The 27,825-nt window shown below is 49.5% G+C and overlaps 1 protein-coding gene across 6 annotated transcripts; it reads right to left on the bottom strand.

Moving 5' to 3' along the window:
* Positions 1-28: 28 nt before the first annotated feature.
* S100A2 (S100 calcium binding protein A2) lies at positions 29-27,825 on the bottom strand. Of its 6 annotated transcripts, XM_045048914.1 has the most exons (4): positions 23,460-23,465; positions 22,867-22,869; positions 1,082-1,229; positions 29-268 (listed from the first exon to the last, which is right to left on the bottom strand). In XM_045048914.1, exons 3-4 carry the CDS (start codon positions 1,220-1,222, stop codon positions 116-118), a joined length of 294 nt encoding a protein of 97 aa, XP_044904849.1. In that variant the 5' UTR covers positions 1,223-1,229; positions 22,867-22,869; positions 23,460-23,465; the 3' UTR covers positions 29-115. The 6 variants fall into 6 exon arrangements, with proteins under 6 accessions (XP_044904849.1, XP_044904846.1, XP_044904845.1 ...); XM_045048911.1 differs by lacking the exons at positions 22,867-22,869; positions 23,460-23,465 and adding an exon at positions 27,754-27,825 and having other exon boundaries at positions 29-265; XM_045048910.1 differs by lacking the exons at positions 22,867-22,869; positions 23,460-23,465 and adding an exon at positions 27,754-27,777.

The raw sequence follows: 27,825 nt of genomic DNA, 5'->3' as shown, positions 1-27,825 counted from the left end.
TATAGGGCATCAATGAGCAAGCAAAAGATGATCAACAGAAAAGTTTATTGAGTACAAAAGGGAAAGGAGAGTCCTCGTGGGCCCATCAGGCCCCTGGTAGAGTGAGAGCTTTGCTTCAGGGCCAGGCTGGGGAGTCCTGGAAGAAGTCATTGCACATGATAGTGACCAGGGCCAGAAAAACAGCATACTCCTGGAAGTCCACCTGCTGGTCACTGTTCTCATCCAGGTCTCCCATCAGCTTCTTCAAGCCCTCCTCATCCACCTTCTCCTGAAAGCAAGAGGGAATGACTCAGCAGGTTGCTTTCCACACACCCCTGCATCAAACACACACTTACTGGTCAGAGCCCAGCCCTCTGTCTGCACTGGGCAGCAGGCAAGTGGTGGGCAGGGAGCCCCTGGAAGCTACAAAGGGGCCCTGTGAATGAGGACAGGTAGCTGGATGTTCATCGGGGAAGGTCTCCAGTGCTCACTGCTGGGAGTGAGGAACATGCCAGGATTCCCTGGGCCCAGCGAGGTAGGCATTATCACTACCCCCATTTTGCTCATGAAGAAACTAAAAATTTCTGAATTCAGAAAAGGAAAACTTTTTAATACCTGCCAAAGTGAAACAAAATTAGAAAATTTTAACCAAAAACAAATTTGAAAGGAAAAAAAGGCCATGCCTCACAAGTTCAAAGCCTTAGACCTGACTTCGTAATTATCCAGGAGTCACTATGGGACAGGTGAGGGGCCAACTGAAAGTTGACTGCATTACTCTGCAAAATGTCCCAGGGTACATGTGTTAGCTGGGCTTTTCTGTCCCTATACACCTTCTTAGTTTGGCACATAATATGGAAACTAAGATTGACAGAACTGTGGGCTCTTGGGCCAGTCATTTCCCCCTCTCTGGGCTCTGGTTTGTTCAATTCAGGGAGGGGGTTGGACAGATGGATGCCGAGGGCCCTGACAGCACACACACCCATCCTGTGGCAAGCTGCAGGGACAGCAGCGATAGGACACTCACACTTGGGCCTCACCCCCTCGGCGAGGCTGTACCCCATGTTTGGTCAGCAGGACCCTCCCACCAGCTGGCCCCACTCACCCCAACAAAGCTGGGCAGCTCCTGGTGCAGAAGTGCCTTCATCTCCGCCTTACTCAGCTTGAACTTGTCACCCTCTTGGCCTGAGTACTTGTGGAAGGTGGTGACCATCACAGCCAGTGCCTGCTCCAGGGGACTGGACATCTTGGATCTGGGGCCATAGGATTGCAGGTGATGGAGACAACTTCAGCCCAGCCAGGGGGACCCACCTGCCCTTGTGTCCTAAACTCCATCTCATCTCCAAACCCCTCTCCACATCGCCCCGGAGACAGGGCCTTCCTAGGCAGGGCCCACTATGGACAGATGCTAAACCTTCCCCTGTGTTTGGAAGTCACCAAGGGAGGGGCCTCATGTCTACTCTGGTCACACTTGTGGCACACCCCTGAGGGCAGGGCTCCCCACTCTGTCTGTGGGAAGGGAAATGGCAAGGTGGCTGGAGTCCCACTTGGGTCCTCTCTATGGAGCCCCTTCCACAGGCCAGCACTGGGGAGGTGGCCTCTCCATGAGCCAGTGAGTGGGGGCTCACTGGGCTCTGGCAGTAGCCATGGCTGCAACCCAGGGTATGAGCTTCCCTGAGGAAACACTTCCGCCCCCCACCCCCACCCCTCAAGACAAGGGACTCCTAAGTCTGGGGGGGGGTGAGACTGGAAACGCCCTCGGGCAAGTATGTTTCCTCCACTAGACACGGGACTCTCAGAGGGATGTATTTCCCATCACACTGGAGACCTCTGAGCCAGGGGGTGCTGTCTCTATTGGATGTGGAACCAGGGAGCGTCCTATTGGGATTGGAATTAAAGAAATTGCGTGTCCTGGGCACCAGGATCACAAGGACAGAACTGAGAGGTCATCTTTTCCAAGGCTCTGCCTCTGAGAATGCTCTGAGCAGCCCCGGGAGGCTTAGAGGGTGTCCTGGGGTGAGGCCACAGTAGCTGGTGTCAGGGGCAAGGACAGCCCTGGGCCCATCCTGCTAGCTCTCAAGGCAGAGGAAATGGGAAGGGGCGGAAGGCAGAGCTATGGAACTACACAGGACAGGGACCCAGGCAGCCCACACACTTGACATCCCTGGCCCTTGTCCCTTAGACTTGCTAGAATCCTGGACTTTGCAAAAACAAAAAACAAAACCAAACAAACTCAGGACTCTCATTAAAGCACCCACACACATGTCATATTCCTGGGCCAAGGCCCCCAAGAAGGGTCTCTAGACTGAGATGCCCAGACCGTGAGACCTAAGAGAAGGCCACAGAGTAACCCCTAAATGAGACCTCACAGAGGAACCTGGAAAAAGCCCTCAATCAGACACTTCACAGAAGGTCACCCAAAGGGAGAGGCCCTGAATGAGAAAAGCAACTATGGAGACAAAGATTAAGACAAAGGAACAAGGTGGAGACCCAGGGGGCCTCCTAACCAGCCCTCAGCAGGACAGACACACTCACCAGACCAGATGGCAGAGAGGTTCTGGAAGGAAAGCCAAGGGCCAGGTGCGTACAGTGGGGTTTATATCCTGCCCCACTGGCCCCCAGCCTGCCCTAACCTGATCCCGCCAAAGCCTGGCCTCCTGCCACCCCCACCCACTCCCTACTGGCCCCCTCCCTCCCAGAGACTGCTAGCTCCAACCCAGCCTGCCAGCCAGAAGAGAAGGCCCCTTCTAGGCCACAGAGGGGCTGGGAGGCACCATGGGGAAGGGGCAGCCAGGACCCAGGGTGAGGGGAGATAGCCCCTGTTTGTGGGCCTAGAGACTCATGCCAGCCTTGCTCTTAGGACACAAGCCTTTGAGTCACAGCTCATGTGTGAGTCAGGCTACAGGCACCCAGGGACTTCCCAGACCTCGTGTGTGTGTGTGTGTGTGTGTGTGTGTGTGTGTGTTGAGTGTGTGAGCACGCATGTGTGCACACGCGCGTGTGTTCGAGCTGACTGGGGCGGGTCAGGGAAGCTTCAGAGCTGGCAGCACAATTCTCCTTGGTAAGGTAATGAGGGGAAGCATGTGCCTGAAAACACCTTGACAGGCCCCCTTTGGGTAGGGAGGCGCCTGGAAGGAGGCAGGAAGGCAGGGAGGGACACCAGTAGCCCGTGTGCACAGTAAGGAAGCCCCTGCAGGTTTGGAAGGGAGAAGGGAAATCTTGGCGCCCTTCTCCAGCTCCGAGGGTGGGTGAGTGAGAAGGGGCCGCGGGCGGGCCTCCGCCCTCCCACACCCCATCCCTGCAGACTCCTCCCCTTGCCCAGAGAGAGGCAAACACGCCGCGGGGGCGTTCGGGACCCAGCCCAGGGGAGGGGCTCTCCGGGAAGAGCTGGCTTCTTGCTGCCCCCTCCCAAGCTCCCCCTCTCCCCCCACCCGTGTGGGCACCGCCCTTCCTGCCTGCCCATCTCCCCTCCGTCCTCCAGACGTCCCGAAGCCTCTTCCCCTCCCCCAGCGCCCCTCCCCCCTCCCCCCCCCCCCCCCCCCCCGCGTCCTAGGTGACTCACCCACCCTTCCAGGCCCAGATGCCCAGGCAGTGACTCAGCGACACCAGCCTACTCCCTGGAGGCCAGGGCAGCGGAAACCCCTACCCAGCCTGGGAGGAAACCCTGCGCGGGGCCCACCCTGGGAGCTTTGAGGTAGACAGCGCAGAGGAGCTGGGGCCAAGGGCTGACGGGATCAGAGGGAAACCAGGCTGCTTTCTTCCAGGGGTCACCATGGGACTTGGGGAAGCCTGAACCGTGCAGGTGAAGCCAGGCCTTGGAACCCACATATTTGCACAGCCACCCAGTGTCCCCTCCTGTCCAAGGCACTTGGACCCCTCATGCTACTGCTCCTCCCTGTCAAACCCTATGTCACATAAAGCCTGAAATAAAGTCTCTCACCCCAAGGGTAAGGCCCACTGTCTTTCAAAGCACTTTGTCCATTTTCACTCCGGACCCGCTCACATGGGGCTCAGACGTGGCAGTGTGCCCACGCCTTCTCCGCCAAGCCTGGCAGTGACGTGAGTGGACTCCGCCCCCCACCCTGCTTTCCAGCCTCCTCTGCACACACCCTAACTGCCTGCCCATCGTCCCCCCGGTGCGCTGAGACCCATCGCTTCTGCTCACCCCTGCTCCCCACCTGTCCTCCTGCCAAAACCCCAACGCTCTCTCAAAGTCTGGTTAGATGCCACCTACTCCATGGAGGGTTCCCAGGCCCAGCCAGACTCCACATCTACCTGCTGTCCCACACACGGGCTCCTTTTGTCCTTGCGCACTAGACAATCTGCCCCAGTTGAATCACTTGAGGGCTTGTCTTCTCTTGCCCTCACCCCCACATGGTGAGCTCACTGGGCAGGGACTGGGTCTTACCCGTTCCTGCAGGAACAAAGGGTCTCACCCACACCCAACCAGTGCTTGTGGTTACTCAAAGCCATGGGGGGCACTGGGGAGCCCCCCACTGGGATAGTATTTAGGAGCCAAGGGGCGATCTCACCTCCCAACATCACACCATTGGTTCTGCTACCAAATCAAAACTTCTCCAGATCCCAGGAGTGGCACAGAGACACTGGGCTAGAAAACAGCCACAAACCCCTGGGGAGGCAGCTGAGCACGCTCCCCCAGCGGCAGGGACAGGGACTCGGAAGTTGGGAGAGAAGGTCAGAGAGCCACAGAAACAGAGGGACTGTGAGGGGATGTGAGAGCGGAGAGCAGCTCACAGCCAGGGTCAGCACCCAGACACCTGTCCCTAAGCAGGAGGCCAGGCCGGGATGGGGCCCAGCAAGTGGCTGTATTCCTGAGCCGGGACATTAATTTGCACTAACGCACAGTGTGACCTGAGCAACTCCCTCCCAGTCAGCAGAACAGGAGGGTTGAATAGAACGGCCCCAGGGTCCAACCCCGGTCCACATCCTCCCCGTAGCCCTGAAGGCAGAGAAGCCGGTCACAACCGGGCAGCGGGCACCGCCGGGCCTTGGTCACGTCCCTGGCAGTGACTCTGCCCGTCCCAGCCTGAGATGCTGGGTCCAGGCTTCCCCTCCTCCCAGCTCTGCAGCCGCAGGCGACCGGCCCCCGGGGTGGCTGGCTTTCCCCGCCTGGCTCCTGCCCCCTGGTGGTTGAGACCTGTCATTGCGGGCTGGTCCCTCCCTGCTCCACGTCCTCCCTCCCACCTGACCTGTTCCCCAGCCCTTGCCTGCCCTGCTCCTGACTCACCCAGGAGGAGGCAGTGCTGACTCACCTCCAAGGGGCCTTCCCACACCCACACCCTCACACCTGCCTGACTTGCAAGGTGTTCCCTGGACAGCCTGCTGAGCAGCACAGGCGGACTTCTGACGGAAGCTGGATGAAGAGCCTGGGGTGAGGGGCTGGGCACTGACCAGCTGTGCCCACACACCCCTTTCCCCAGGGCCCTTTGGCCGAAAGAGAAACGGCTGCAGGGTTGGGGCTGTGGGCCCACCGTGAGACCCCCGCCAGGGCCACCACACCTCCGAGCCTCCACCCTTTCACCACAAACATCTATTATCCTTCTACCCCCCAAAATATGCTTTGAAATATTTTCTCATAACAAACTGCATTGAATAATTTGTCTAACTACCCCTGTTCGCATAGTCGGCACCAGAAAGCCTGATGATCCCACCACGCAATGAGCTGGTGCTGGAGGGGTGCGGGGCTGAGGTTACCGGGCACAGGTGCCAAGGCAATCTCGGCGTATTATTCCATTTAACTTACACCACCATCCCGGAAGCTGGTACAATCTCACCCACTTGACAACGGAGGAAACTGAGGCTCAGGGAAGTTTGCCCAAGTTCACACAATTAACAAGATACGGCTTGCACATAGGTGGTCAAATGGTAAACTCCCTCTATAAGCCCCAATCATTAAGAACCCCGAGAGCGCTAACCTTCCAACTTCCACACTGACCACCCTCGGTCTCTCTGCCATTCTCTCCCCACACCCACCCCTAGCCTCTTGGACTCACTTCTCAACTTCACCAGTGCCCAGGGGCCCATATCCTGCACCTGCTCTGGTCTGGCATCTCCAACCACCCCTTTTCTCTTGCCTCCAATTGCACTCGGCCTCTATTTTAAGCAAGCTTAAAAGAAGCCTTCACTGGACCTCCCACCTCCCTTAGGACCCCTCTTGGCCACAAATGACACCACCAACCACCTGATGAAAGCTGGCTGTCCTCCTAGCCTCCTGCTTCCCCCTCACTGCCCTCCAGACGGTGGTCAGGCCACCTGCCTACTCAATACCACTCATCTCTGTCACTGCCTGAGATGCTGTCACGTCACCGTTCCTGAGCCGCTGTACGCACAGCTGGACTCCCCTCCCACCCTGCCCCTGCCCCTGCCCCTGCTCCAACCCCTTCTCAGCTCTGCCAGGCTGATCTTCCTAAATCCAAATCTGAGCATGTAACCCCTCAGGTGAAAACATAATGATGTCTTATAACTTTGAGGAGAAGGCCACCAAGCACGACACGCCTTCCCCGCGGACCAAGCTCGCTGACGCACAGGCCACAGGCTCCCATGCCTGAGGGCCCTTCCTAAGCCATTCATTATCTCGGTTTGTCCCCTGTCGCTCAAAGATCACCTCCTCTGTGCACCACCCGAATCTGCTCTCCAGCCTCCCCAAATGCTAGAGCGCACACGCACGTAGTTTTTAGGGGTTCTTCTGGCCCCCTTCCCCACAACAGCAACTTTTATGAGACTGTTTCTTTATGTGTCTCCCCCCACTAGCCTGGGCTGCTGACAAATAGAATGAGTATCGTTCATTCCCAGTGTCCCCAGTGTCTGATGAAGAGCAGATGTCTAGCGAATGGCCAGTGCTGTCCCTCATTGCCACCGTCCTCCCCCCTTCCTTCAACACCACAGTTCCAGACCAGGCTGTATCTGCCCCCCCTAAACCTTCTAGATGCCAACTTGCGACCATTGTACCCACCCAACTCTCTCCAGTGTCACCAGATGCCTCCTTGCCCATGCCAGTGCTTGGGGAAAGAGGCAGTTTAGCTCCCCACCGCCCAGAAGGGCTTCTAGCGGGGAGGAGCCCTTCTGCTCTTCCCCCTGTCAACAAGGAAGAGGTGAGAGTCTAGCTGTGGCTCCTGCTTTCTCAGTCAGCACCTTCCTCACCTCCCTGGTGAGCCCAGCCCCGCTGGGCAGCTGCCCTCTGTGCCGAGGTGGGGAAGGTCAGTTCAGGAAGCAGCAGGAGAGGAGCACACCCTTAACGAGGCTCATTCCTCAGGGGATCTGGTCAGGAACAAACCACTTCTTGTGCCCCCAACCTCCAGCCACGCCCACCAGCATCCGTGTCCTCGTGAAGAAAGCAGACAGTCCCCTGTACTGCTGGACCTCGGGTTTGGGGACTGGCCTCCCCTCCCCACAACTCTTTACAGAGTCAGTGTACAGAGGCCTGTAGCTCCTGAGGTCTGGTGTCTGTCTGACTCAGAAGCCTGGGACTCTTCACCCTGCCCCCACCCCTGCCTGCAGCTCCCTCACAGCCTCGCAGCCTGGGGGCCAGCTGCTCTCCCAGCAAGCAGCAGGCCTGGGTCGGCAAAGCTCTACCGTTTGCCAGAATGGAGGTTCCAAGGGTGGAAGACGTTACTTGGTAAGACTGGTGCCAACAGGAATCAACATAAAGCAGAAAGACTAACGCTATTCCCGGAAACACCCAACATGAGAGACGCATTCTGATGAACCCAGGAGCTTCTCGAATCTCAGAAAGGGAACAGGGCCGTTTCAAAAAGAAGAAAGTTGACTGAGGAAGGTGAACAGTGATTTTAAAAATTACAGTGTTGCTCATGAGGAGGTGGTTTAAAGAGAGACGTTTTAAGAGATCGATGTGCAATGCCAGGAAACGGTGGCAGCAGAGAAGACGCTGAATTCTGGGTTTTCACCTTGACCTCACCATGTTCTCATTCTATCAGTCAGGGTCTTCCAGCTGTAAGAGACAGAAGCTCAATGAGGCAAAAAAGGGAATGTACTGTGTTACATAGCTGGTAATGTCACCGAGATAATTCAAAGGATCCATGAACCATCGCCTTGGGGCTAGAACAGGGGACTCAGCACCATGCATCCATCCACCCATCCTTCTCTCATCCCTGTTCATCTCTTTGCACGTTGGCTTTACTCTTACCACAGCAGAACAAGGAATGTAGCCACAGTCTGTCCCAGCTTTATAAACCCAGTGCTCTTCCCAGGAAGAGCCCTCATGGGCCCTGCTTGGTTCACACACTTAGCCAGGAACCAATCCCAGTGTCTAGGGAGTCAGGGTGATATGACTGGCCAGGGTGGGTCAGGTTCCCAGCTCTGTGGTCAAGGGACTCTCACCAGAAGAAGGATGAAAGTTACCACAGTCACTACACTAGCCATTGACATTACAGACGGTCCTTAATCTCCCTCAAAACATCAGTTTCCTCTCCTGTATTGTGAGGATGCTATCACACCCCTCACAGATCAAATAAGATGACACATATAAAGCACAGAGTGAGCACCCAATGAGTGTTTTAGATACAGCAGTAGAAGAAATCATGACATACAGTTAGAACCAACATCATTGCCAAGATGGGGTTGTCTGACATCTCAGCAACATGAAAGTACAATCAAACCCCATACAGCCCCTAAAACATAAGGACAATACTTTAGGGGCGCCTGGGTGGCTCAGTTGGCTAAGCATCCAACTTTGCCTCAGGTCCTGATCTCAGGGTTCGTGCATTCGAGCCCCACACTGGGCTCTGTGCTGATAGCTCGGAGCCTGGATCCTGCTTTGGATTCTGTGTCTCCCTCTCTCTGCCCCTCCCCTGTTCTATGCTGTCTCTCTGGCTCTCAAAAATGAATAAACATTTAAAAACTAAAATAAAAAGAACAATAATTTATCCCCGTTTTCCTTGTTAATATTTATTTGTCCTTTGAAACTTCATTTGGTCATCTGCTAATATCAGATATTAAAAGTTTAGAAAAAAATAATAAAGTAAATCAGGGGTACCTGGGTGACTCAGTTAAGCACCCGGCTCTTGATTTTGGCTCCGGTCATGATCCCAGGGTCATGGGATCCAGCCCCATGTCAGGATCCACACTGACCCAACCTCTGCTTGGGATTCTCTCTCACCCTCTCTCTCTGCTGCTCCCCACTCACTCTCCCACTCTCTCTCAAAATAAGTAAATAAACTTTAAAATAATAATAATAGTAAAGTCAATCTTAAAATTGAGAAAAACCTGTTCATACGCTTGATTGTTTCTCCTAGCTTTGAAATCATCATACTTTTCCCACTAAAATTGGCAAAACACCCAGGTCCAGCTGCAAAAACAGTGGAGTTTTGCTGACCTAGTTCAATGCCTCCCTATACTCCATCTCATAGACAAACAAACCGACTCCGTGCAGAGGGGTAGACACTCACCCCACCCTGCCGGCTTCCTCAGGTAACCCATTAAGACCACCCACCTCCAGTCACCCTGGCTCTCTGTTCACCAACTAGCCTCTGGCTTGCATTTGGATTCTCAAAGGGACTTTCCTCCTGGGAAGAAATTGAGCTGATTTCTCGAATGTTCGGGTTTCCCACGCAGTTGTAAGAATGAAGAAGAATTAATCTCTCAGAACAAGATCATCACTAAGTGAAGTGATTAAAAAAAAAAAAAATGACTTTCTGAACCTGCACAGCTTTGGGCTAAACATCTGCTCTTAAGAAAGAAAGAGGGCAGCAGGCAGGTAGGAGGGAAGAAACCAAAGTTTACTGAGTGCTTGCTCTGTGTAGCCATTGTTTTAAGTACAATGCATACATTACCTAACTTAATCCTCCCAACCTCCCTATACTGTGGGCAATGTCTGTGATTAATAGATCAGAAAACAGAAGCTCGGGGGATTAAGTAAAGAGCCAGGATCTGAACTCAGGAGCCCCGCTCCTCAGTCACCTTCACGGCCACCTCTCCACCTCAAGCCCCTTCCCTGGCTACTTCCTGGCTCCTCTTCCTGTTCCTATGCCTGCTGGTGGGGCTGTCATTAGTCTCTACACTTCTCTCTCTTGCTTGTTTCTAGTTGTCTCCTTCCTCTCTCTCTCTCCCTGTTTCTCAGAGCATCATCATCCTTCAGTGTAGACAACTCCTAAAATGAAAGGGTTTGAATCTGCACTCAGACATCCACCAGCCCAGCCCCAGGTCCTGCTACTTCCCCAGACATCCCGGCCCCAACATGGGCATCATCTCTGCGTTGCACTATAAAGCCTCAGACCAGGCCGGGCAGCCTTGCCAGCCACAGTGCGGCTGGACTTTCCTGGGAACCCACCTCGCTGATCCTTCCTCTCTGTGCCTGCAGCTGCTGCCTCCTGGCCAGTCTCTGCCTGGACTCCCTTCTTCAGGGAGTCACCACGTATCCACGTATCCATTCTGTCACTCACTTGTTCAAAAACCTTCTACGTCTCTCTACTGACCAACACATCACTTAAACTCTTCAGTGTGGCTCTCAAGGATCCAACTCTTCAGCTCGTTCCTTATGCATGCACTCAGCAAATATTTATTTGGTGGTGACATTGCAGTAGGCCCGAGGGACACATCAGTGAATAAAACAGACATATCCCTGGCCCCAGTGGAGCATGTAATCAAACAGGGAAGACGGGACACAAATATAAAGTGCAAGTTGTAGCAAGGGCTATGAACGCAAACAAGGGGCACAAGACAGAATCGTCGCCTGGGCGGGGAAGCCAGGAAAGGACTTGTGAAGGAAGAGGCCTGACAGATGAGGAGTCACCCACACGGGGAGGGGAGGGTGTGCACTCCAGGCACGGCCCAGGGATGGGAAGGAGTTTGGGGTGTGAAAGGAGAAAAGAGCGGTGTGGGTGGGCCATGGATAGTGAAAGGGAGAAGGGCATGAGATGGAACTGAGGAGGTCAGGAGGGGCCAAATCATGCAGAGCCTTGTAGGCCAGCATAAGGACTTTGGGTTTTACTCTGGGTACAACAGGAAGCCATTGGAGCGCTTTAAGTAAAAGAATGGCATAGGGGCATCTGGATGGCCCGGTCAGTTGAGCATCTGACTTCAGCTCAGGCCATGATCTCGGATTCTGTGTCTCCCTCTCTTTGTCCCTCCCCTGTTCACACTCCGTGTCTCTCTCTCTCTCTGAAAAATAATAAACATTAAAAACATTTTTTAAAAAGAATGGCATAATCTAATTTAGGTCTGAAAGATGATTCTGGGGGAGCAGGGCACCTGGCTGGCTGTCGGTAGAGCATGTGACTCTTGATCTCAGGTTTGTGAGTTCAAGCCCTACATTGGGCACAGAGCCTACTTAAAAAATCATAATAACAACAATTTTAAAAAAAAGAAAGAAAGAAAGATGAGAGGCACCTGAATGGCTCAGTCAGTTAAGCGTCCAACTGCAGCTCAGGTCATGATCTCATAGCTCATGAGTTCGAGCCCTGCATCAGGCTCTCTGCTGTCAGTGCAGAGTCTGGAGCCTGCTTCGGATTCTGTTTCTCCCTCTCTCTCTCTGCCCCCTCCCCACTCATGCTTTGTCTCTCTTCCTCTCTCAAAAATAAATAAAGATTAAAAAAAAAAAAAAGATGATTCCCAGGCATCTGGGTGGTTCAGTTGGTTGAGCTTCCGACTTTGACTCGGGTCATGATCTCACAGCTTGTGGGTTCGAGCCCTGTGTCGGGCTGTCAGCGCAGAGCCTACTTTAGATCCTCTGTCCCCATACACTCTCTCTCTCTCTCTAAAAAATAAATAAACATTTAAAAATTAATTATTTAATTATTTAATTAAAATAAAAAAGATGATTCTGGAAACCCTCAGAGAAGGGTGGCAAAGTGGAGGTATTTTTTATTTGTCCACTTCAGAACCTCACTAAGAATCACCAAACGAAACAACACGTAAAGGGAAGAAAAGACCATGTTTAATGAAACTTGTATAGCTGTAAGCCACACATCCTGAAGGCACCTGCCAAGCGTTGTTATGTGTGAGTCTAAGCAAGGGCATTCCGTGACAGCATAAACATGCTCCCCGAGCCCTTGGATAGAACATAGCCAATGTCCCTTTGACGGAAGCAGTAACACTGAGAACAGGCTGAGGAGAGGCTTCCCTGGAGACGTTGTTTGACAGGATAGCAGGGAAGGGGTAGCTTAAGAAGAAACCATGCTGGCATGACAGTCCTACTGCTTTGTCACATGGCCTCCTGGTCAAGGATGAACCGGGGTGGGCAGAGCAGAACAAGAGGCAGAGAATGTCAGATTGCGTGCCACCAAGTGCTACTGGGACGCGACCCTATCTCCCAAATCTCCCTCTCTCCAAACACTGAGAGGACACATCTCCCTCCACACACCCTCAGGTACAGCAGAGCCACTGCACTCCCACCCACTCTACAGCACACCACCCTTCAGGCGGTAAGTGGCTCCACTCAAAGTAAATAATTACCCAAAAGGATCTTTCTATCTTTTAATATTTATTTATTTTTGAGAGAGAGAGAGAGCGCAAGTCAGGGAGGGGCAGAGGGAGACACAGAATCCGAAACAGGTTCCAGGCTCCACAGAGGCCCATATGGGGCTCGAACCCACGAACCATGAGATTATGACCTGAGCCAAAGTCGAACACTCAATAGACTGAGCCACCCAGGCTCCCCGAGGATCTTTTTTTTTTTTTTTTTAACATTTTATTTTTAAGTAATCTCTACACCTAACACGGGGCTTAAACTGAGATCGAGAGTCACGTGCTCCACCTACTGAGCCAGCCAGGCGCCCCCGAAAGGATCATCTTCTTAAAAAGTTCATGTAACGCAACATCCTTTCTAAAAATAAGTTTTAAAAAGAGATACAAAGCTTCAAAGAAAAGATTATATAGCAAAAGTAGGTGGAGAAGGGAGAATTAGAAGAATTCCAGAGTGAAATAAAAGGGAAAGATCAGAACATTACATAGATAAAGACCATATTTTAAAGTAAACACAATGGAAAACAAAATCAGCATAATGAATAGGTTTGAGAAAATCAGGAAAGGGGACTGGAAAAACACAAGAATGAAAACGTCATTTTTGGATAGAAGGTGAGATGTGGCAAACTCAAAGTCCAACCAACATGGAACTGGTATTCCTAAAGAAGAGAACAAAGCAAATCGAAAAAGATAATCTAAAATAAACATCTGACTCTAGATCTAATGAGTACAACATATTCCAAGAGAAAAATGACCCTGAATTATCAAAACCAAGACATATACTAAAGTTATTGTGTTAAGAAAAAAGACTCAGACTTCCATTTCTATCTGGTTAAGATATGACAGTCATACTTGTTAAGTTCATAGCTAAGCTCACAAGAAAGTAAAGGCAACCCTCAGGCCCAACGCAAAGGAAGAATGAAAAACCAAGTACGCACGAAGAACACATACCACAGCTGTCCTTGGGAAGGCATGGTTTCTGGTCTCAGGAAACAAAGAACTCCAGTTCTTAAGGATCAACTGAGAAGAGATAAGTCTTTTTATCTGCAAGTAACTGGGAATTGGAAAGTCCCCTACGTGAAGCAAAGACCCTCAGAAGACTACTCCCCTTTAGTGAAAAAAATGGCCTGAAAGAAAAATCTCCCACCAGTCAAATGAGATTACAAGCTTGTATTTCTTGATCTGGGTTTACATGGGAAAAAATGGTTTTCCTAGAGAAATGTTAACCATGGGCCTGCTTTCATGCAAATTTGGGATTTTAGTTTACAGGGCTGGAGTGGTCCAGAAAATCCCAAAGCAAGAAATTAACGTAAAAAGTGGTGTTAATGGGGCACCTGGGTGGCTCAGTCGGTTAAGTGTCAGACTTGGGCTCAGGTCATGATCTCTCGGTTGGTGAGTTGGTTGGTGAGTTGGAGCCCCACGTTGGGCTCTGTGGTGACAGCTCAGAGCCTGGAGCCTGCTTTGGATTCTGTGTCTCCCTCTCTCTCTGGCGCTCCCCTGTTCACACTCTGTCTCTCTCTCAAAAATAAACATAAAAAAAAAAAAAAGGTGGTGTTAAACTAGTAATGGCCTTGGGGCACTTAGGAAAAGGAAGCAAACTGGACTTGAAGGCCCACATCTTTGAACCAGATTAACCAGATTCCCCCAGATAAAGCTGAGATAGAAATTTCAAAAATTACATAAAATGCGCAGTTCTGCAGGAAAATATGTGTGTGTGTGTGTGTGTGTGTGTGTGTGTGTGTGTGTGTGTATACACATAAGTTTATCAACACTAAGAGAGAAAAAACTCTGAAGACCTATAACCATAAAGAAATCGGTCAGTAGTATAAATCTACAGAACAAAGATAAAAATTAAAAATAAAACAGAGATGATTTTTAGGGGCAAGTTTATCAAATAATCAAGAGGAAAAAAAACTTACACAAACTTACATTTCCAAAACAAAAAAGAGGAAATACTGCCCAACTTTATGTGGCAGGTATGAAGACAACTGCTAGTTGTCCTACTACCTGTTCTCCCCTTGCTTCCCACAGCAAGAGACCCCTTACTTGGAAGTTCAAATAAGGCCGTGCTCTCCCGTAGCCCCTGACTGAGCTCTGGCCAAGAGAAGACAGGAGGTATATGCAACTTCCGACTCATGCTGCTGCTTAGAAAAGAGATGAGCAACTTTGACCATACAAACTAGGAAGAGCTGAGCAGAACCACGAAACCAGCCCTAGACCACCAAGCCCCAGAGAGCACATGGCAAAGAAGTAAACTTCCCCCTCCTTCAAGCCACTGACACTCTTGGTGTCTGTTATACAGCCAAATCTGCGTACTAGATACCAGACACCAGAAATGTCCTGTATAAGAAAGGAAGATTGGAAGGCCATCTCAATTATGCTTAAAGATGAAAAATCGAATGTCAGCAAATGGAATCTGGCGTTAAACATCATGGGGTTCCTGGGTGGCTCGGTCGGTTGAGCATCCAGCTCTTGATTTCAGCTCAGGTCATGATCTCGTGGTTTGTGGGTTTGAACCCCACATCGGGCTCTGTGCTGACAGCACGGAGCCTGCTTGGGATTCTCTGCCTCCCTCTCTCTCTCTGCCCCTCCCCTGCTCTCTGTCTCTCAAAATAAATAAATAAACTTAAAAAAAAAATACATGATGACTAAGTTTATGTCATGAATGCGGGAATGGTTTTAACATTAGAAAACATATTGGAGCGCCTGGGTGGCTCAGCTGGTTGAGCGTCCGACTTCGGCTCAGGGCATGATCTCGCGGTTCATGAGTTTGAGCCCCAAGTCAGACTCTGTGCTGATGGCTGAGAGCCTGGAGCCTGCTTCAGATTCTGTGTCTTCCTTCTCTCTGCCCCTCCCCTACTCGCACTCTGTCTCTCTCTGTCTCAAAAATACACATTAAAAAAAAAAAAAAAAAACAGTCTGAGAGAAGGCACTCAAATGAGAAGAGAAATAAACCCAAGAGAAACAAATCAGGATGATGCCTGAGATATGTGGAGTCAAATTGGCTAAACTGATTATCTGAAAGGCCAAACGGGGAGGGAAAGGGAGCGAGAAGAGTGATTGGTTGGAGAACAGAGTCTCCTGGGGGCGGATGGCATTTGCATCTGGACTCTGGCAATAGATGAGCTAGAGCCAAGGGGCCTTGGCACAGGATGTCATCATCAGCCTGAGGAACAGCACTTGAAGGATAAGAGAGCTGGCCTTTGGCTTGGGGACTTACACAAAAGCAGAATTAACTGAATATTAGGAGCTGTCAAGACAACGAGACAGGAGGGAAGAAAGAGTGAGACTAAGGGTATGGAAGTAATTTTCCTGCTAAGGGAAGTATCATCAAAGGAAAGACACACTTGGAAATTATTCAAAGTAACACAGAGTTAAATTAAAACAACTGCAACATTTTTAAAATACAGAATGTGGGGCACAGGGGTGACTCAGTCCGTTGAGTGCCCGACTTTGGCTCAGGTCATGATGTAGCGGATCCTCAGTTCGAGTCCCGCACTGGGCTCGCTGCAGCCAGCCTGTCAACATAAAGCCCACTTGGGATCCTCTGTCCCCCTCTTTCTGCCCCTCCCCCACTTGAGCTTTCCCCAAAATAAATAAATATATATTTGTTTAATGTTTAAAATAAGGGGCACGTGGGTGGCTCAGTCAGTTAAATGTCCGGCTCTCGATGTCGGCTCAGGTCTAGATCTCAGGATTGTGAGTTCAAGCCCCACCTTAGGCCCCATGCTCAGCATGGAGCCTACCTAAAAATCATAAAATAAGGTAGGCGCCTGGGTGGCTCAGTCGGTTAAGCATCCGACTTCAGTTCAGGTCATGATCCCATAGTTCGTGGGTTCGAGCCCCACGTCGGGTCTGTGCAGACAGCTCAGGGCCTGGAGCCTGTTTCAGATTCTGTGTGTCTGCCCCTCCCTGCTCATGCTCTGTCTCTGTCTCTCTCTCAAAAATAAACAAACATAAAAGTAAAATTAAACTAAAACTTACAAAATATTTAAAATAAAAGAATAGGAGAAAATATACCAGGCAAATATGAAGCATAAGAAATACCAGGAAGCCACCTTGATATTTGACAGTGGGGGTTCCAAGATGGAAAAAATGACGTTTCCGCCCGTGGGTGTCGCCAAACAAGCACGCCCCGGCCTCCCCTCCCGCTGCCCTGTCTAAGCCGGAGTCTGCGAAAGAGAGAGCCGGAGCCGCAGCGGCGGCCCCGCAATCCGAGGTCTGAGCCGCGGAACAGCGGCCGAGCGAGCGTGTGAGGAGCCGCGGGGAGCACTCACGGACCGCGTGGGGCGAGAGAGCCCAACCCCGAGCGCTCCCGAGGCTTTGGGCTCCTCACCTCCCTGTGGAGGAGGTGGGCGCAGCCACGAGCGCAGGGCCACGCAAGGTGGACGGAACGGTGGTGGGAGCGAGGAGAGCTGTCTCGAGAGAAGATTCTCAAAGACCGTGCCCACGTGACGGTGAGAAAGATTTTTATCAGAGGCGTTAAAGAAGACACTAAAGAACATCATCCGAGAGATTATTATGTTATAAGTTTATGTATTTAGGGGCGCCTGGGTGGCTCAGTCGGTTAAGCGTCCGACTTCGGCTCAGGTTGTGATCTCGCGGTCCGTTAGTTCGAGCCCCGCGTCAGGCTCTGTGCTGACAGCTCAGAGCCTGGAGCCTGTTTCAGATTCTGTGTCTCCCTCTCTCTGACCCTCCCCCATTCATGCTCTGTCTCTCTCTGTCTCAAAAATAAATAAACGTTTAAAAAAATAAATAAATAAAAATTTAAAAATTTTTTTTAAAAAGTTTATGTATTTATTTATTTATTTTTTTTTTTTTACGTATTTATTTTTGAGAGAGAGAGAGAGAGAGCAAGCAGGGGAGGGGCAGAGAGAGAATCCAAAGCAGGCTCCTCACGCCTGAGTTGGGGCTTGAACTCATGAACGGTGAAATCACGACCTGAGTCAAAATCAAGAGTCAGACGCTCAACCGACTGAGCGTCCCGGGCACCCCTCTTCGAGGTTATTTTGAACAGTATGGGAAAATTAAAGTGATTGAAATCATGACTGACTGAGGCAGCGGCAAAAAAAGAGAGAGAGAGAGAGAGAGAGAGAGAGAGGCTTTGCTTCTGTAATGTTTGATCACCATGACTGTAGACAAGATTGTCATTCAGAAACACCATGCTGTGAGTGGCCACAGCTGTGAAGTGAGGAGAGCCCCATCTAAGCAGAAGATGGCTGGTGCTTCCTCCAACCAAGGAGGGCCAAGTGGTTCTGGAAACTTCTGTAGGTGAGGTGGCTTTGGTGGCAGTCGAGGTGGTGGTGGATATAGTGGCAGTGGGGAGGGCTATAGCAGATTTGGTAATGACAGAAGCAACTTTGGAGGTGGTGGAAGCTATAATGATTTTGACAGTTACAAAATCAATCTTCAAATTTTGGACCCATAAAAGAAATTTTGGAGGCAGAAGCTCTGGCCCCCGTCACGGTGGAGGCCAATACTTTGCCAAACCACGAAACCAAGGTGGCTGTGGCAGTTCCGGCAGCGGCAGTAGCTGTGGCAGGGGCAGAAGGTTTTAATTACTGGCAGGAAACAGAGCTTAGCAGGAGAGGAGACCAGAGATGTGACAGGGGAGCTGCAGGTTACAACAGATCTGTGGACTCAGCCGAGCACAGTGGTGGCAGGACCCGGCTGCTACGGAGAAGACGTTTTAGACAATACTCGTGTGTATGGGCAAAAAACTCCAGGACTGCACTGGGGACTAATTGTAAAACAGGTTATTTTAGTTTCTGTTCTAGAAAGCGGAAAGCACTCCAACAAAGGGTTTTAATACAGATTTTTTTGTGTACCCATGCTGCTGATTGCTAAATGTAATAGTCTGATCATGACGCTGAATAAATGTGTCTTCAAAAAAGAAAAAAAGTTGAAAAAAATGAGACAAAGAGAAACATAATATAGTAAAATACAAATGTCATAAATATAAAAGCACCAATAATATAGCCTCAAAAAATAAAAAGCAACAATGAACAAACCTTTTGGAAGAAATAAATAGATAAATTATGGTTAGAGATTTTAACTTACTCTTCTCAGAAACTGATCAAGGAGATAAAAATAAACAGCGATATAAAATAGCTGAATAATCTTATTGATAAATTCAAGTTATTGGAAAATATAGACTTCTTCACCTGACAAAGAGAAAATACACATTCTTTTCTGACACATGTAGCTCATGTAATATTGAATATGTTCTAGAACACAAAAGAAACCTCAATAAATTCCAAAGAATCGTTATTATATGGATTATAATTATAATTATGCTTTCTTGCTCTTATAAAAATTTCTAATCAATAGGTAATAAATAATTTTAAAAGAAAGGGAAAAAACTGAAACAGTCCTAATGTCTATCAACAGGTGTATATATAAATAAATTACAGCACATTCAAACATTGAAATATAATGCGATAGTGAAAATGAGTGAATTCCATCAATATGGATAAATCTCTTAATTTCAGCAAAAAATAATTTTCAGGGGCGTCTGGCTGGCTCAGTCAGCAGAGCATGCAACTCTTGAGCTTGGGGTTGTCAGTTTGAACCCCTCATTGGGTGTGGAGCCTACATAAGAAAAAACAAAAAAGAAAAGAAAAAAGAATTTACAGAAGTTGTACATTATAATATCATGTAAAGTGCAAAAACATACAATACTAAATAATATATTGCTTAGAAATATGTACGTTATATGATCAAAATTATTTTTTTGCAAATTGAGGGAATCATAAACCCACAATTCAAGATGGTGGCTATGGCCATCGAGGGGCCAGGCAATATAAGGCCTCACATGGAAGCTTTAATTAGATCTGTAAGTTTTGTTTTATTTTAAGTGATCTAAAGCAAATATTTTTAATTTTTTTAATGTTTATTTATTTTTGAGAGAGAGAGTGAGCAGGGGAGGGACAGAGAGAGGGAGACACGGAATCCAAAGCAGTAAAGCAAATATTTTTTAAATGGTCAAATTCAGTAAAGCTTATAGTTAGATATTGTGCTATTTTCTACTTTTCCATACACTTGAAATATTTCATCATTAAAATAGTAGGAAAAGGAAAAGAAAAGAAAAGAAGAGAGAGCATCCGTTAAGAAAAAGCAAGCTGCAGATAAGGTATGAAAACCGTGTTAGACCACCCTAAGGGCAGCAGAAGGTGGGGCTCAGAGAGAATGTGTGGCCCCAGGCGTCCTTGAAGGCTGAAAGGACTCAGGGAATCCAGAAGCCAAGAGCCCTTTGAAATCCCACAAACGAATGAATCAGATAAAGGCCGCAGGAATGAATAAGCCGGGCTGAAAGATCCGTCTGTGAGCACTGGATTCTTAGAACCAAGACTAACGTTGCCTTGGAGATCATGGTTACAAAACAGAATATAAATACCAGAAACGTCGACATTTGAAAATTAACTGATAGAACTATCAGAAATTGGTAGATTGGGGCAGGGAGAAGGGAAGCGTAAATGTACTATTTTCCTCATCTTTGCAGCAGAGTCCAAAGATGTCGTCTAAAATGAAAATGTGATTAGGAGTTGTTATGTTTTTAATTTAAAAAAAATTTTTAATGTTTATTTTTGAGAGAGAGAGAGAGACAGACAGAGCGTGAGCAGGGGAGGGGCAGAGAGAGAGAGGGAGACACAGAATCCGAAAGAGGCTCCAGGCTCTGAGCTCTCAGCACAGAGCCCAACATGGGGCTTGAACCCACAAACCGCAAGATCATGACCTGAGCCAAAGTCAGATGCTTAGACGACTGAGCCACCCAGGCGCCCCAGGAGTTGTGTTGTAATCTCTAGAATCTTTTACAAATTAATGTTTCTCGTGATGAAAAACATTTACCTGAAGTTCAGTATTTTGTTCCTTCTCGGTCTGACATTTTCCTCTTTTGTTATCTGCAAGTAAAACTTAAATTATACTTTTTATTATAAATAACATGTATTATGGTCCATTTTTGTGACTTTTTCTTGCAGTCTATCTCTCAGTCTTTCTAGCTGTCTATACTGCAAGAGATACACGTGGTGTTCATCCAACGTTAGTGCTTATTTCTGGGTGGTTGGGATAGCGATTACTTTCTTGCATCAAGTATTTCAACACTTTGCTTAATTTTGTGTTATTGCTGCTACTGCTGAGTGGCGAAAGGGTTAAGGCTAGGCCGGCAGAAAGGGGGGGGGGGGTGCGGCAGGCTGCAGGGGCAAGAGGGAAGCTGAAGAAGTGGTGGGGGTTGGGGAAAAAAAGGATAAACGTTATTCCAGACCCGCCTGAGCCAGGTGCGTGCCTCGAGTCTCACAAACTTTCCGATAAGGTCCCAATAGAAAGTTAGGGACAGAAATCCTCAGCGGCTCCCCAGTCGGGGCCCCTGTCACTCTTGAGAGCTTCATACTTTCCCTCAATAAACTCATTTTGCTCACTCTCTGCTGTCGGGGAGATCTGTTCTTCAACTCCGGGAAACAAGGACCAGCGTCTCTCCCACCTCCTGCAAGGGAAGTGGGTCGGGGACATTCTAAAAAAGAAGCAGAGGGGCACCCGGGGGGGTGCAGCCAAGCATCTGACTCCGATTTCGGCTCAGGTCACGATCTCACCACCCGGAGATGGAGCCCGAAGTGAGGCCTGCTTGGGATCCTTCCTCTCTCTCTGTCTCCCTCCCTCCCTCCCTCCCTCAAAATAAATGCATAAACTTAAAAAAAAGAAGCAGAAAAGATGAGCTGAGCAGTTGTTTCTAAGGAGAGGTCGAGGGTTCTGTGCTGGCAGCTGGGAGCCCGGCACCTGCTTCGGATTCTGTGTCTCCCTCTCCCTCTGCCCCTCCCCTGCTCACGCTCTGTCTCTGTCTCTGTCTCTCAAAAATAAATCAACATTTAAAAATTTTTTTAATTAAAAAAAAGAAGAAGTGGAAGCAGGACAAGCAGGAAGGAGACTGCCCATGCAGGGTGGGGGACACAGGGCCTCAAATGATGGGAAGAGCATTAGAGAGGGAAAGAAGTGGGACATATGAGACTGAGTTTTGAGGCAGAACACTAGAACTCACGGATGAATTGGATGTGGGGAGGGAGGGGAAGGAGGAGCGCGGGAAGACATGGACTGGACTCTGAGACCGAGTGGCTGGTGGGGGGAGGAGTTGGAGGGAAAACCAGGAGGCTGGTTTGGGACTGGCGTGTGGACATCCGTGTGGACACTCAGCGCCTCAGCAGGGACTGCACCCTTTCCGTGCGAGGCACGGAGGACACCCCAGGAGACGTGACCGGCAAGGTGCCCTCCCTCCTGGAGCTCACCTTGTGGGGGTGAGAAGCCACGAACAATGAGTGAAGCGCACAGTACTCCAGAAGTGAAAGTGCAATGTGGACAAATAAAGCCGGAAGGAGGAAGCGCCTGCACAGAGGTTCGGTTTTAAGGACAGTGGCCACGGAAGGCTCCACGGGAACAGCCACATTAAGCAAAGGCCTCAAGTAGAAGAGACGGGTCCCAGGGGAGAATGGGGGGAAGAGTGAGGGGAACGGGGAGCCACCGGCAGAGGAAGGACGCGATCTGATTTACGTTTGGAAAGAATCGCGCTGGACACCTGGGTGGCTCAGACTTCAGCTCAGGTCAGGATCTCGCATAGGCTCGAGCCCCGCATGGGGCTCTGTGCTGACAGCTCAGAGCCTGGAGCCTGTTCGCATTCTGTCTCTCTCTCTCTCTCTCTCAAAAATAAGCATAAAAAAAAAAAGAGGAAAGCATCATTCTGGCTGCTGTATGAGTATGAGTATGTAGCACAGGCGTCACCCCCGTCTGTGGGGAGTGTTTCAAGATGCCCGTGGCAAGGCCGGAACCCGAAACTGCTGGTAGCACCCAACACTACACGCTGTGTGTTCGTATATGTGCATAACCCATGATAAAGTCTAGGTCGCACATCAGGTTCGTGAGAGATGAACGGGGTGAGCTGAGGAGGTGGATGGCGTGTGGACTCGGGACCCGCCGTGAGGCTGCCCTGACCTCTGACCTCACACCTTCTGAGCACTGGTTGCTGGCAGGTAACTGACAGCGGGGAGAGCAAAGCCACAGATAAGAACTGCTGTATACGTCCCTCTACAGGCGCAGGCGGTGGGGACCCTGGGGGCTCAGTAGGTTAAGTGTCCAACTTTGGCTCAAGTCAAGACCTCACAGGTCGCGGGCTCCAGCCCCGCGTGGGGCTCGCTGCTTCAGATCCTCTGCCTCTCTCTCTGCACCTCCCCCGCTCGTGCGCGCTCGTTCTCTCTCTCTCTGTCTTTCTCTCTCTCTGAAAAATAAATAAATACTTTTTTGAAAAATGAAATAAAGGGGCAGGGGAGAGGCTGGGAAATAATTAGAAAACTATTTCAGAAATCCGAGTGAGGGACGGAGGATCTACAATGGATGTGGCTGCAGTGGAGGGGGAGAGACGTGAATGGTGCCGGATGCATTTTGAAGGTAGAACTAGCAGGACACCAAGACAGACTAGATGCGGGATGTGACGTGTAGAAGGGAACCCAGGACACTCCGCACTTCTGTCCCGAGAAGTGGGAGGGGCAGGGCAGGGCACAGGGAGGCCCGCAGGAGTGCGCGCTCGGACATCTGAAGCTCGAGCCGCCCTTCAGACAGGACCTGTTCTCTTCTCGCTCCGGCTCTGACCCTTGACAAGCTCATGGGCACCCAGCACCTTACAGGACTCACTAGCCCTCTGTGTTTAGGCTTCTTTACACACCGGAGGGTTTCCTGCTTGCTTGCTGATGCTGTCTCTCCAGGGAGACTACAGGCTCCGCATGGGCAGAGACAGAGGAGTGCCTGGCGTGCAGGGAGCACCCAGTAAGCCCGCGTTGACCTCACGAATGAGTCTCCACTGTCACCACCCTCGTCCCGGGGACGAGTGTAGTTGAGAGCAACAGCGTGGAATCAGAATGCCTGGGTGCCACCACTTACTGCTCTAGGGTCTCTGGCAAGCCGTGCAGTTCCTCTGAGCCTTGGTTTCCTCATCTACAAAATAGAGAAAGCAGAAGCACTCGCTGCGTTGGGCTGTGGGGATTAGGGAGTTAATACATGCAAAATACTCGGAACAGCACCTGGTATAGAATAAGTAGTTGGTAAAAATTAGCTATTATTTCTCAAAAATTACCGCCTCACTGGTGTCCCTGCATCCACCCTGCCCTTCTCTCTTAATCTCTTCCATATTGCAGACTGAGATTATTCAAAATGCAGCTCTGATCACATCACATGCTCAAGCGCACAGACACGCATACTCACATCACTGAAAAAACCATTCAGTGGCTGCCGATCGTTAACATGCTCCCTAAGTCCTGTGCACATCTCCAGCCTTGCCTTGCATCTCTGTCCATTTTGCACACTTTCCCTCAGAAACTCAGGCTCATCACGCTCCTTCCTGCCACAGGGCCTTTGCATGTGACAATCCCTCTGGGAAGCCCGTCTCCCCTCAGTTCTGCCCTTTGTCTGTCCTGCTCATCTTGCACATCTCAGCTCAAGCATGGCTTCCACAGGGTGCTCCCCACTCCCAGGCTGTCATGTTTCTTTGCTAAAAATTACCACAAGTGTGATCCTCCCGAAGTTACCCACACTTGTAATTATCCATTTGTTTGTGTGATCATGTGGTTACTTGCTGTCCTCCCCTCTAAACTGAAAGCCTGTAAAACCAGGAAACACCTCTGTTCCTACTGTCTCTGTTGCATGTCTACAATGTCCGCCGCATACAAGATACTGTATTCCGAATGAATGAATGAATGAATGAATGGGTCTGCAGCAGAAGCGACCACAGCCAACATACAGGGGCACTCTTGGCCCTTCATAATTACTGGGGCCAAGACGCTGACAAGAGTGTCTGCCCTTTGGGTGGTCCCCACAGAAGTTAGTAAAAGATGGGGTCTCTGGTGACCAGCAGTGTGAGTATGCGTGTGTGTGCACCTGTGCACGTGATCAGAGTTGCATTTTGGACGATCTCAGTCTGCAGTATGGAAGAGGTTAAGAGAGAAGGGCAGGGTGGATGCAGTCACAAGTCTGCCAGTAACCAGAAGCGTGTCCTGCCTAAGTCGTGTTCCTTAGTTGAGCCTTCATGTCTTCACCTGTAAAACGTGGATCCAGATTCCCATATCACAGGGTTGTCAGGAGGACCCAATGAGCCTCAGATAAGAAAGTGTTTTTTAAAACTCTTAACATTGGGGCGCCTGGGTGCCTCAGCCGGTTAAACATCTGACTCTTGATTTCAGCTCAGGTCGCGATCTCATGGTTTGTGGGATTGAGCCCTGATTCTTCCTGTCTCTCTGCCCCCTCAACTCTCAAAACAAGTAAACTTAAAAAATAAAATAAAACTTTTAACATTAAACAAGGTGAAAAATTGTTTCATTTTTCAAAGGAACTTTACCAGGAATATGAATGAAAAGAAAAACCAAATGCACAAGGAGGTACAAAAGTTGACATCGGTCAGCTCCTTGCCCTAATGTGACAAGATAATCCAGGATCTCACCTACAGGTGGATTTGAGGGGCACAATTTATTGGGCACCCACCACCTCAGTGTCAAGTGGTTTAGACGCAAGACCCGGCCACTGTGAGACCCCAGACAGAGGGACCCATCTCAGCCCAACTCTGGGACTCCCAAAGAAACCTGCTTCTGTCCCCACACTCCCTGGGGCTGAGGGGGCCTCCAGCTGGGCTGTCTGGTCCTGCAGAGGCTGCTCCTGCCCTCTGGGGCCTCTCTGGCCCCCACCGAACCTCAGCACCCACCTCAGAGTCAGGACTCAGGCTCAGACCCCTAGACCTGGGGTCACACACGTGATGCTTGTTTTCATGTGTCCTAAAGTCTCAGGGAGTGGTTTCCAGACACTGGTCAGGGGCAGTGAAGGGAGCACAGCCCCTTCTCTCAAAGAAGCGAGAGTGGGTCCTGAGGAACAGGGCTGGGATTGGCCCCCAGCCCCCAGCTCTCTCTGACGTCTGACCTGGAGGTGACACTTGCATTCCTCCCTCTGGAAGGAAGGATGGAAATGTCGAGTGGGTGGGAGGGGATGGGCACAGGTAGTGGGAGGGGATGGGCACAGGTAGAAAGCGAGGCAGGAAGGGCCATTGTATTCTAAGCTGCCTTGGGATTTTCATGACACCCCACACCTGGGACTTCCACCAACCTCATTCCTGCTCTACCCAGAGTCTCTTTGCCCCCTTTCCCCCCACAGGGTCTGCCCCTCTCTTGCCTCCATCCCGGCTCGCTCAGGTCTCCTCCCGAGCACCCCACACCCGACCTCAAGTGCCGTGGCCGCTCCCTGAAGCAGCGGTCTGTGGTCACAGGCTTCTCTTCTGTGCTCCCTGAGGGAACTTGGAAAACAGCTGTGTGCTGTCTTGTGTGTATTTTAAGCGGACAGCTGAGATGTTTTGTCATCAGTTTCAATCATTACAGAGGGTATACTTCCTGAAAAGTTTTAGATGTTGTGACATTTTAAAATAAAACCGCTAAGACTGTTAAATGTGTGTTCAATGAAATCTAAACAGCATACTGGTTTGATACCCTCCATTGGCTCTCTATACGCACATAGTAGAACTAGACAGAAGATCAGTAAGGAGACACACACACTTGGACAGCGCCATCTACCACTGGGCCCACCAGACTTGCACAGAACACCCCCCACACAGCAGCAGGACAAACATCGTCCTCAAGCACACGTAGAACGTTCTTCAGGGCAGATCACACGTCAGGCCACAAAACAATTAAGGAGATCAGAATCATACCAAATGTCTTTTCCAACGACAAAGGAGTAAAACGAGAAATCCATAGCAGTAGGAAAACCAAACAATTCACAAATGTGTAGAAATTGAACGACCAACGATCCAAAGAAGAAATCACAAAAGGACTTAGAAAATACCTCAAGACGAATAAAAATGAAAACACAGAGAGGGGCGCCTGGGTGGCTCAGTCAGTTGAGAGTCCAACTTTGGCTCAGGTCATGGTCTCACAGTTTGTGAGTTCAAGCCCCGGGTCAGGCTCCGTGCTGACAGCTCAGAGCCTGGAGCCTGTTTCCGATTCTGTGTCTCCCTCTCTCTCTGCCCCTCCCCCGCTCACGCTCTGTCTCTCTCTGTCTCTCAAAAATAAATAAATGTAAAAAAAGAAATTTTTTTAAAGGTCGACAAAATTGGCAAATCCTTATCTATATTAACTAAGAGAAAAAAAAGGCTCAAATTGCTAAAATCAGAAATGAGACAGGAGACATGACCACTGATGCCAAACAGGACATAAGGGATCGTAAGATACTACCATGAACAGTTACACACCAACGAATTGGACAACCCAGAAGAAATGGATAAATTCCTAGAAACACCTACCTAGAAACCTACCAAGACTGAATCATGAAGAAATAGAAAATCTAAACAGACCTATAACTTGTAAGGAATCGGTAATCAAAAACCTCCCAACAGAGAAAGACCCGGGACCAGATAGCTTCACTGGAGAATTCTACCAAACATTTATTTTTATTTTTTTTATTTATTTTTTAACGTTTACTCATTTTTGAGAGACATAGAAAGACAGAGCATGAGCATGGAAGGACCAGAGAGAGGGAGACACAGAATCGAAACAAGCTCCAGGCTCTGAGCTGTCAGCACAGAGCCCGACGCGGGGCTTGAACTCACGGACCGTGAGATCGTGACCTGAGCCGAAGTTGGCCGCTTAACCGACTGAGACAACCAGGTGCCCCTCTACCAAACATTTAAAGAAAATTAATGCCAGGGCGCCTGGGTGGCTCAGTCGGTTAAGCGGCCAACTTCGGCTCAGGTCATGATCTCGCGGTCCGTGAGTTCAAGCCCCGCGTCGGGCTCTGTGCTGACAGCTCAGAGCCTGGAGCTTGTTTCAGATTCTGTGTCTCCCTCTCTCTGACCCTCCCCTGTTCATGCTCTGTCTCTCACTGTCTCAAAAATAAATAAAACATTAAAAAAAAAATAAAGAAAATTAATGCCAATCCTTTCCAAACTCCTCCAAAAAATTGAAGAGGAAAAAACACTTCCAAACTCATTTTATAAGGCTAGAATTACCCTGATACCAAACTAAGACAAAGACACTACAAGAAAAGTACATATCGATATCCCTGACGAATATTAACACAAAAATCCTCAACAAAATACTAGCAAATTAAATTCAACAGCACATTAAAAGACTCGTACACCATGACCAATTGGGATTTATCCCTGGGACTCAAGGATAGTTCAACATACAAAAATCAATGAATATAATACACCACATTAACAGAATGAAAGAAAAAAACACAAGATCATCACAATCACAGAAAAAAAATTGGACAAAATTCAACACTTTTTCATGATAAATACTCAATAAACGAGAAAAAGAAGGAACGTACCTCAACATAGTAAGGGCCATACATGAAAACACAGCTAACATCACACTCAACAGTGAAAAAACTGAGAGCTTT

Source organism: Felis catus, chromosome F1 (assembly GCF_018350175.1).
Source record: "Felis catus isolate Fca126 chromosome F1, F.catus_Fca126_mat1.0, whole genome shotgun sequence".
Classification (NCBI taxonomy): domain Eukaryota; kingdom Metazoa; phylum Chordata; class Mammalia; order Carnivora; family Felidae; genus Felis; species Felis catus.
The sequence above is the reverse complement of the archived record's forward strand: the minus strand, read 5'-3'. Positions and strand labels throughout refer to the sequence as shown.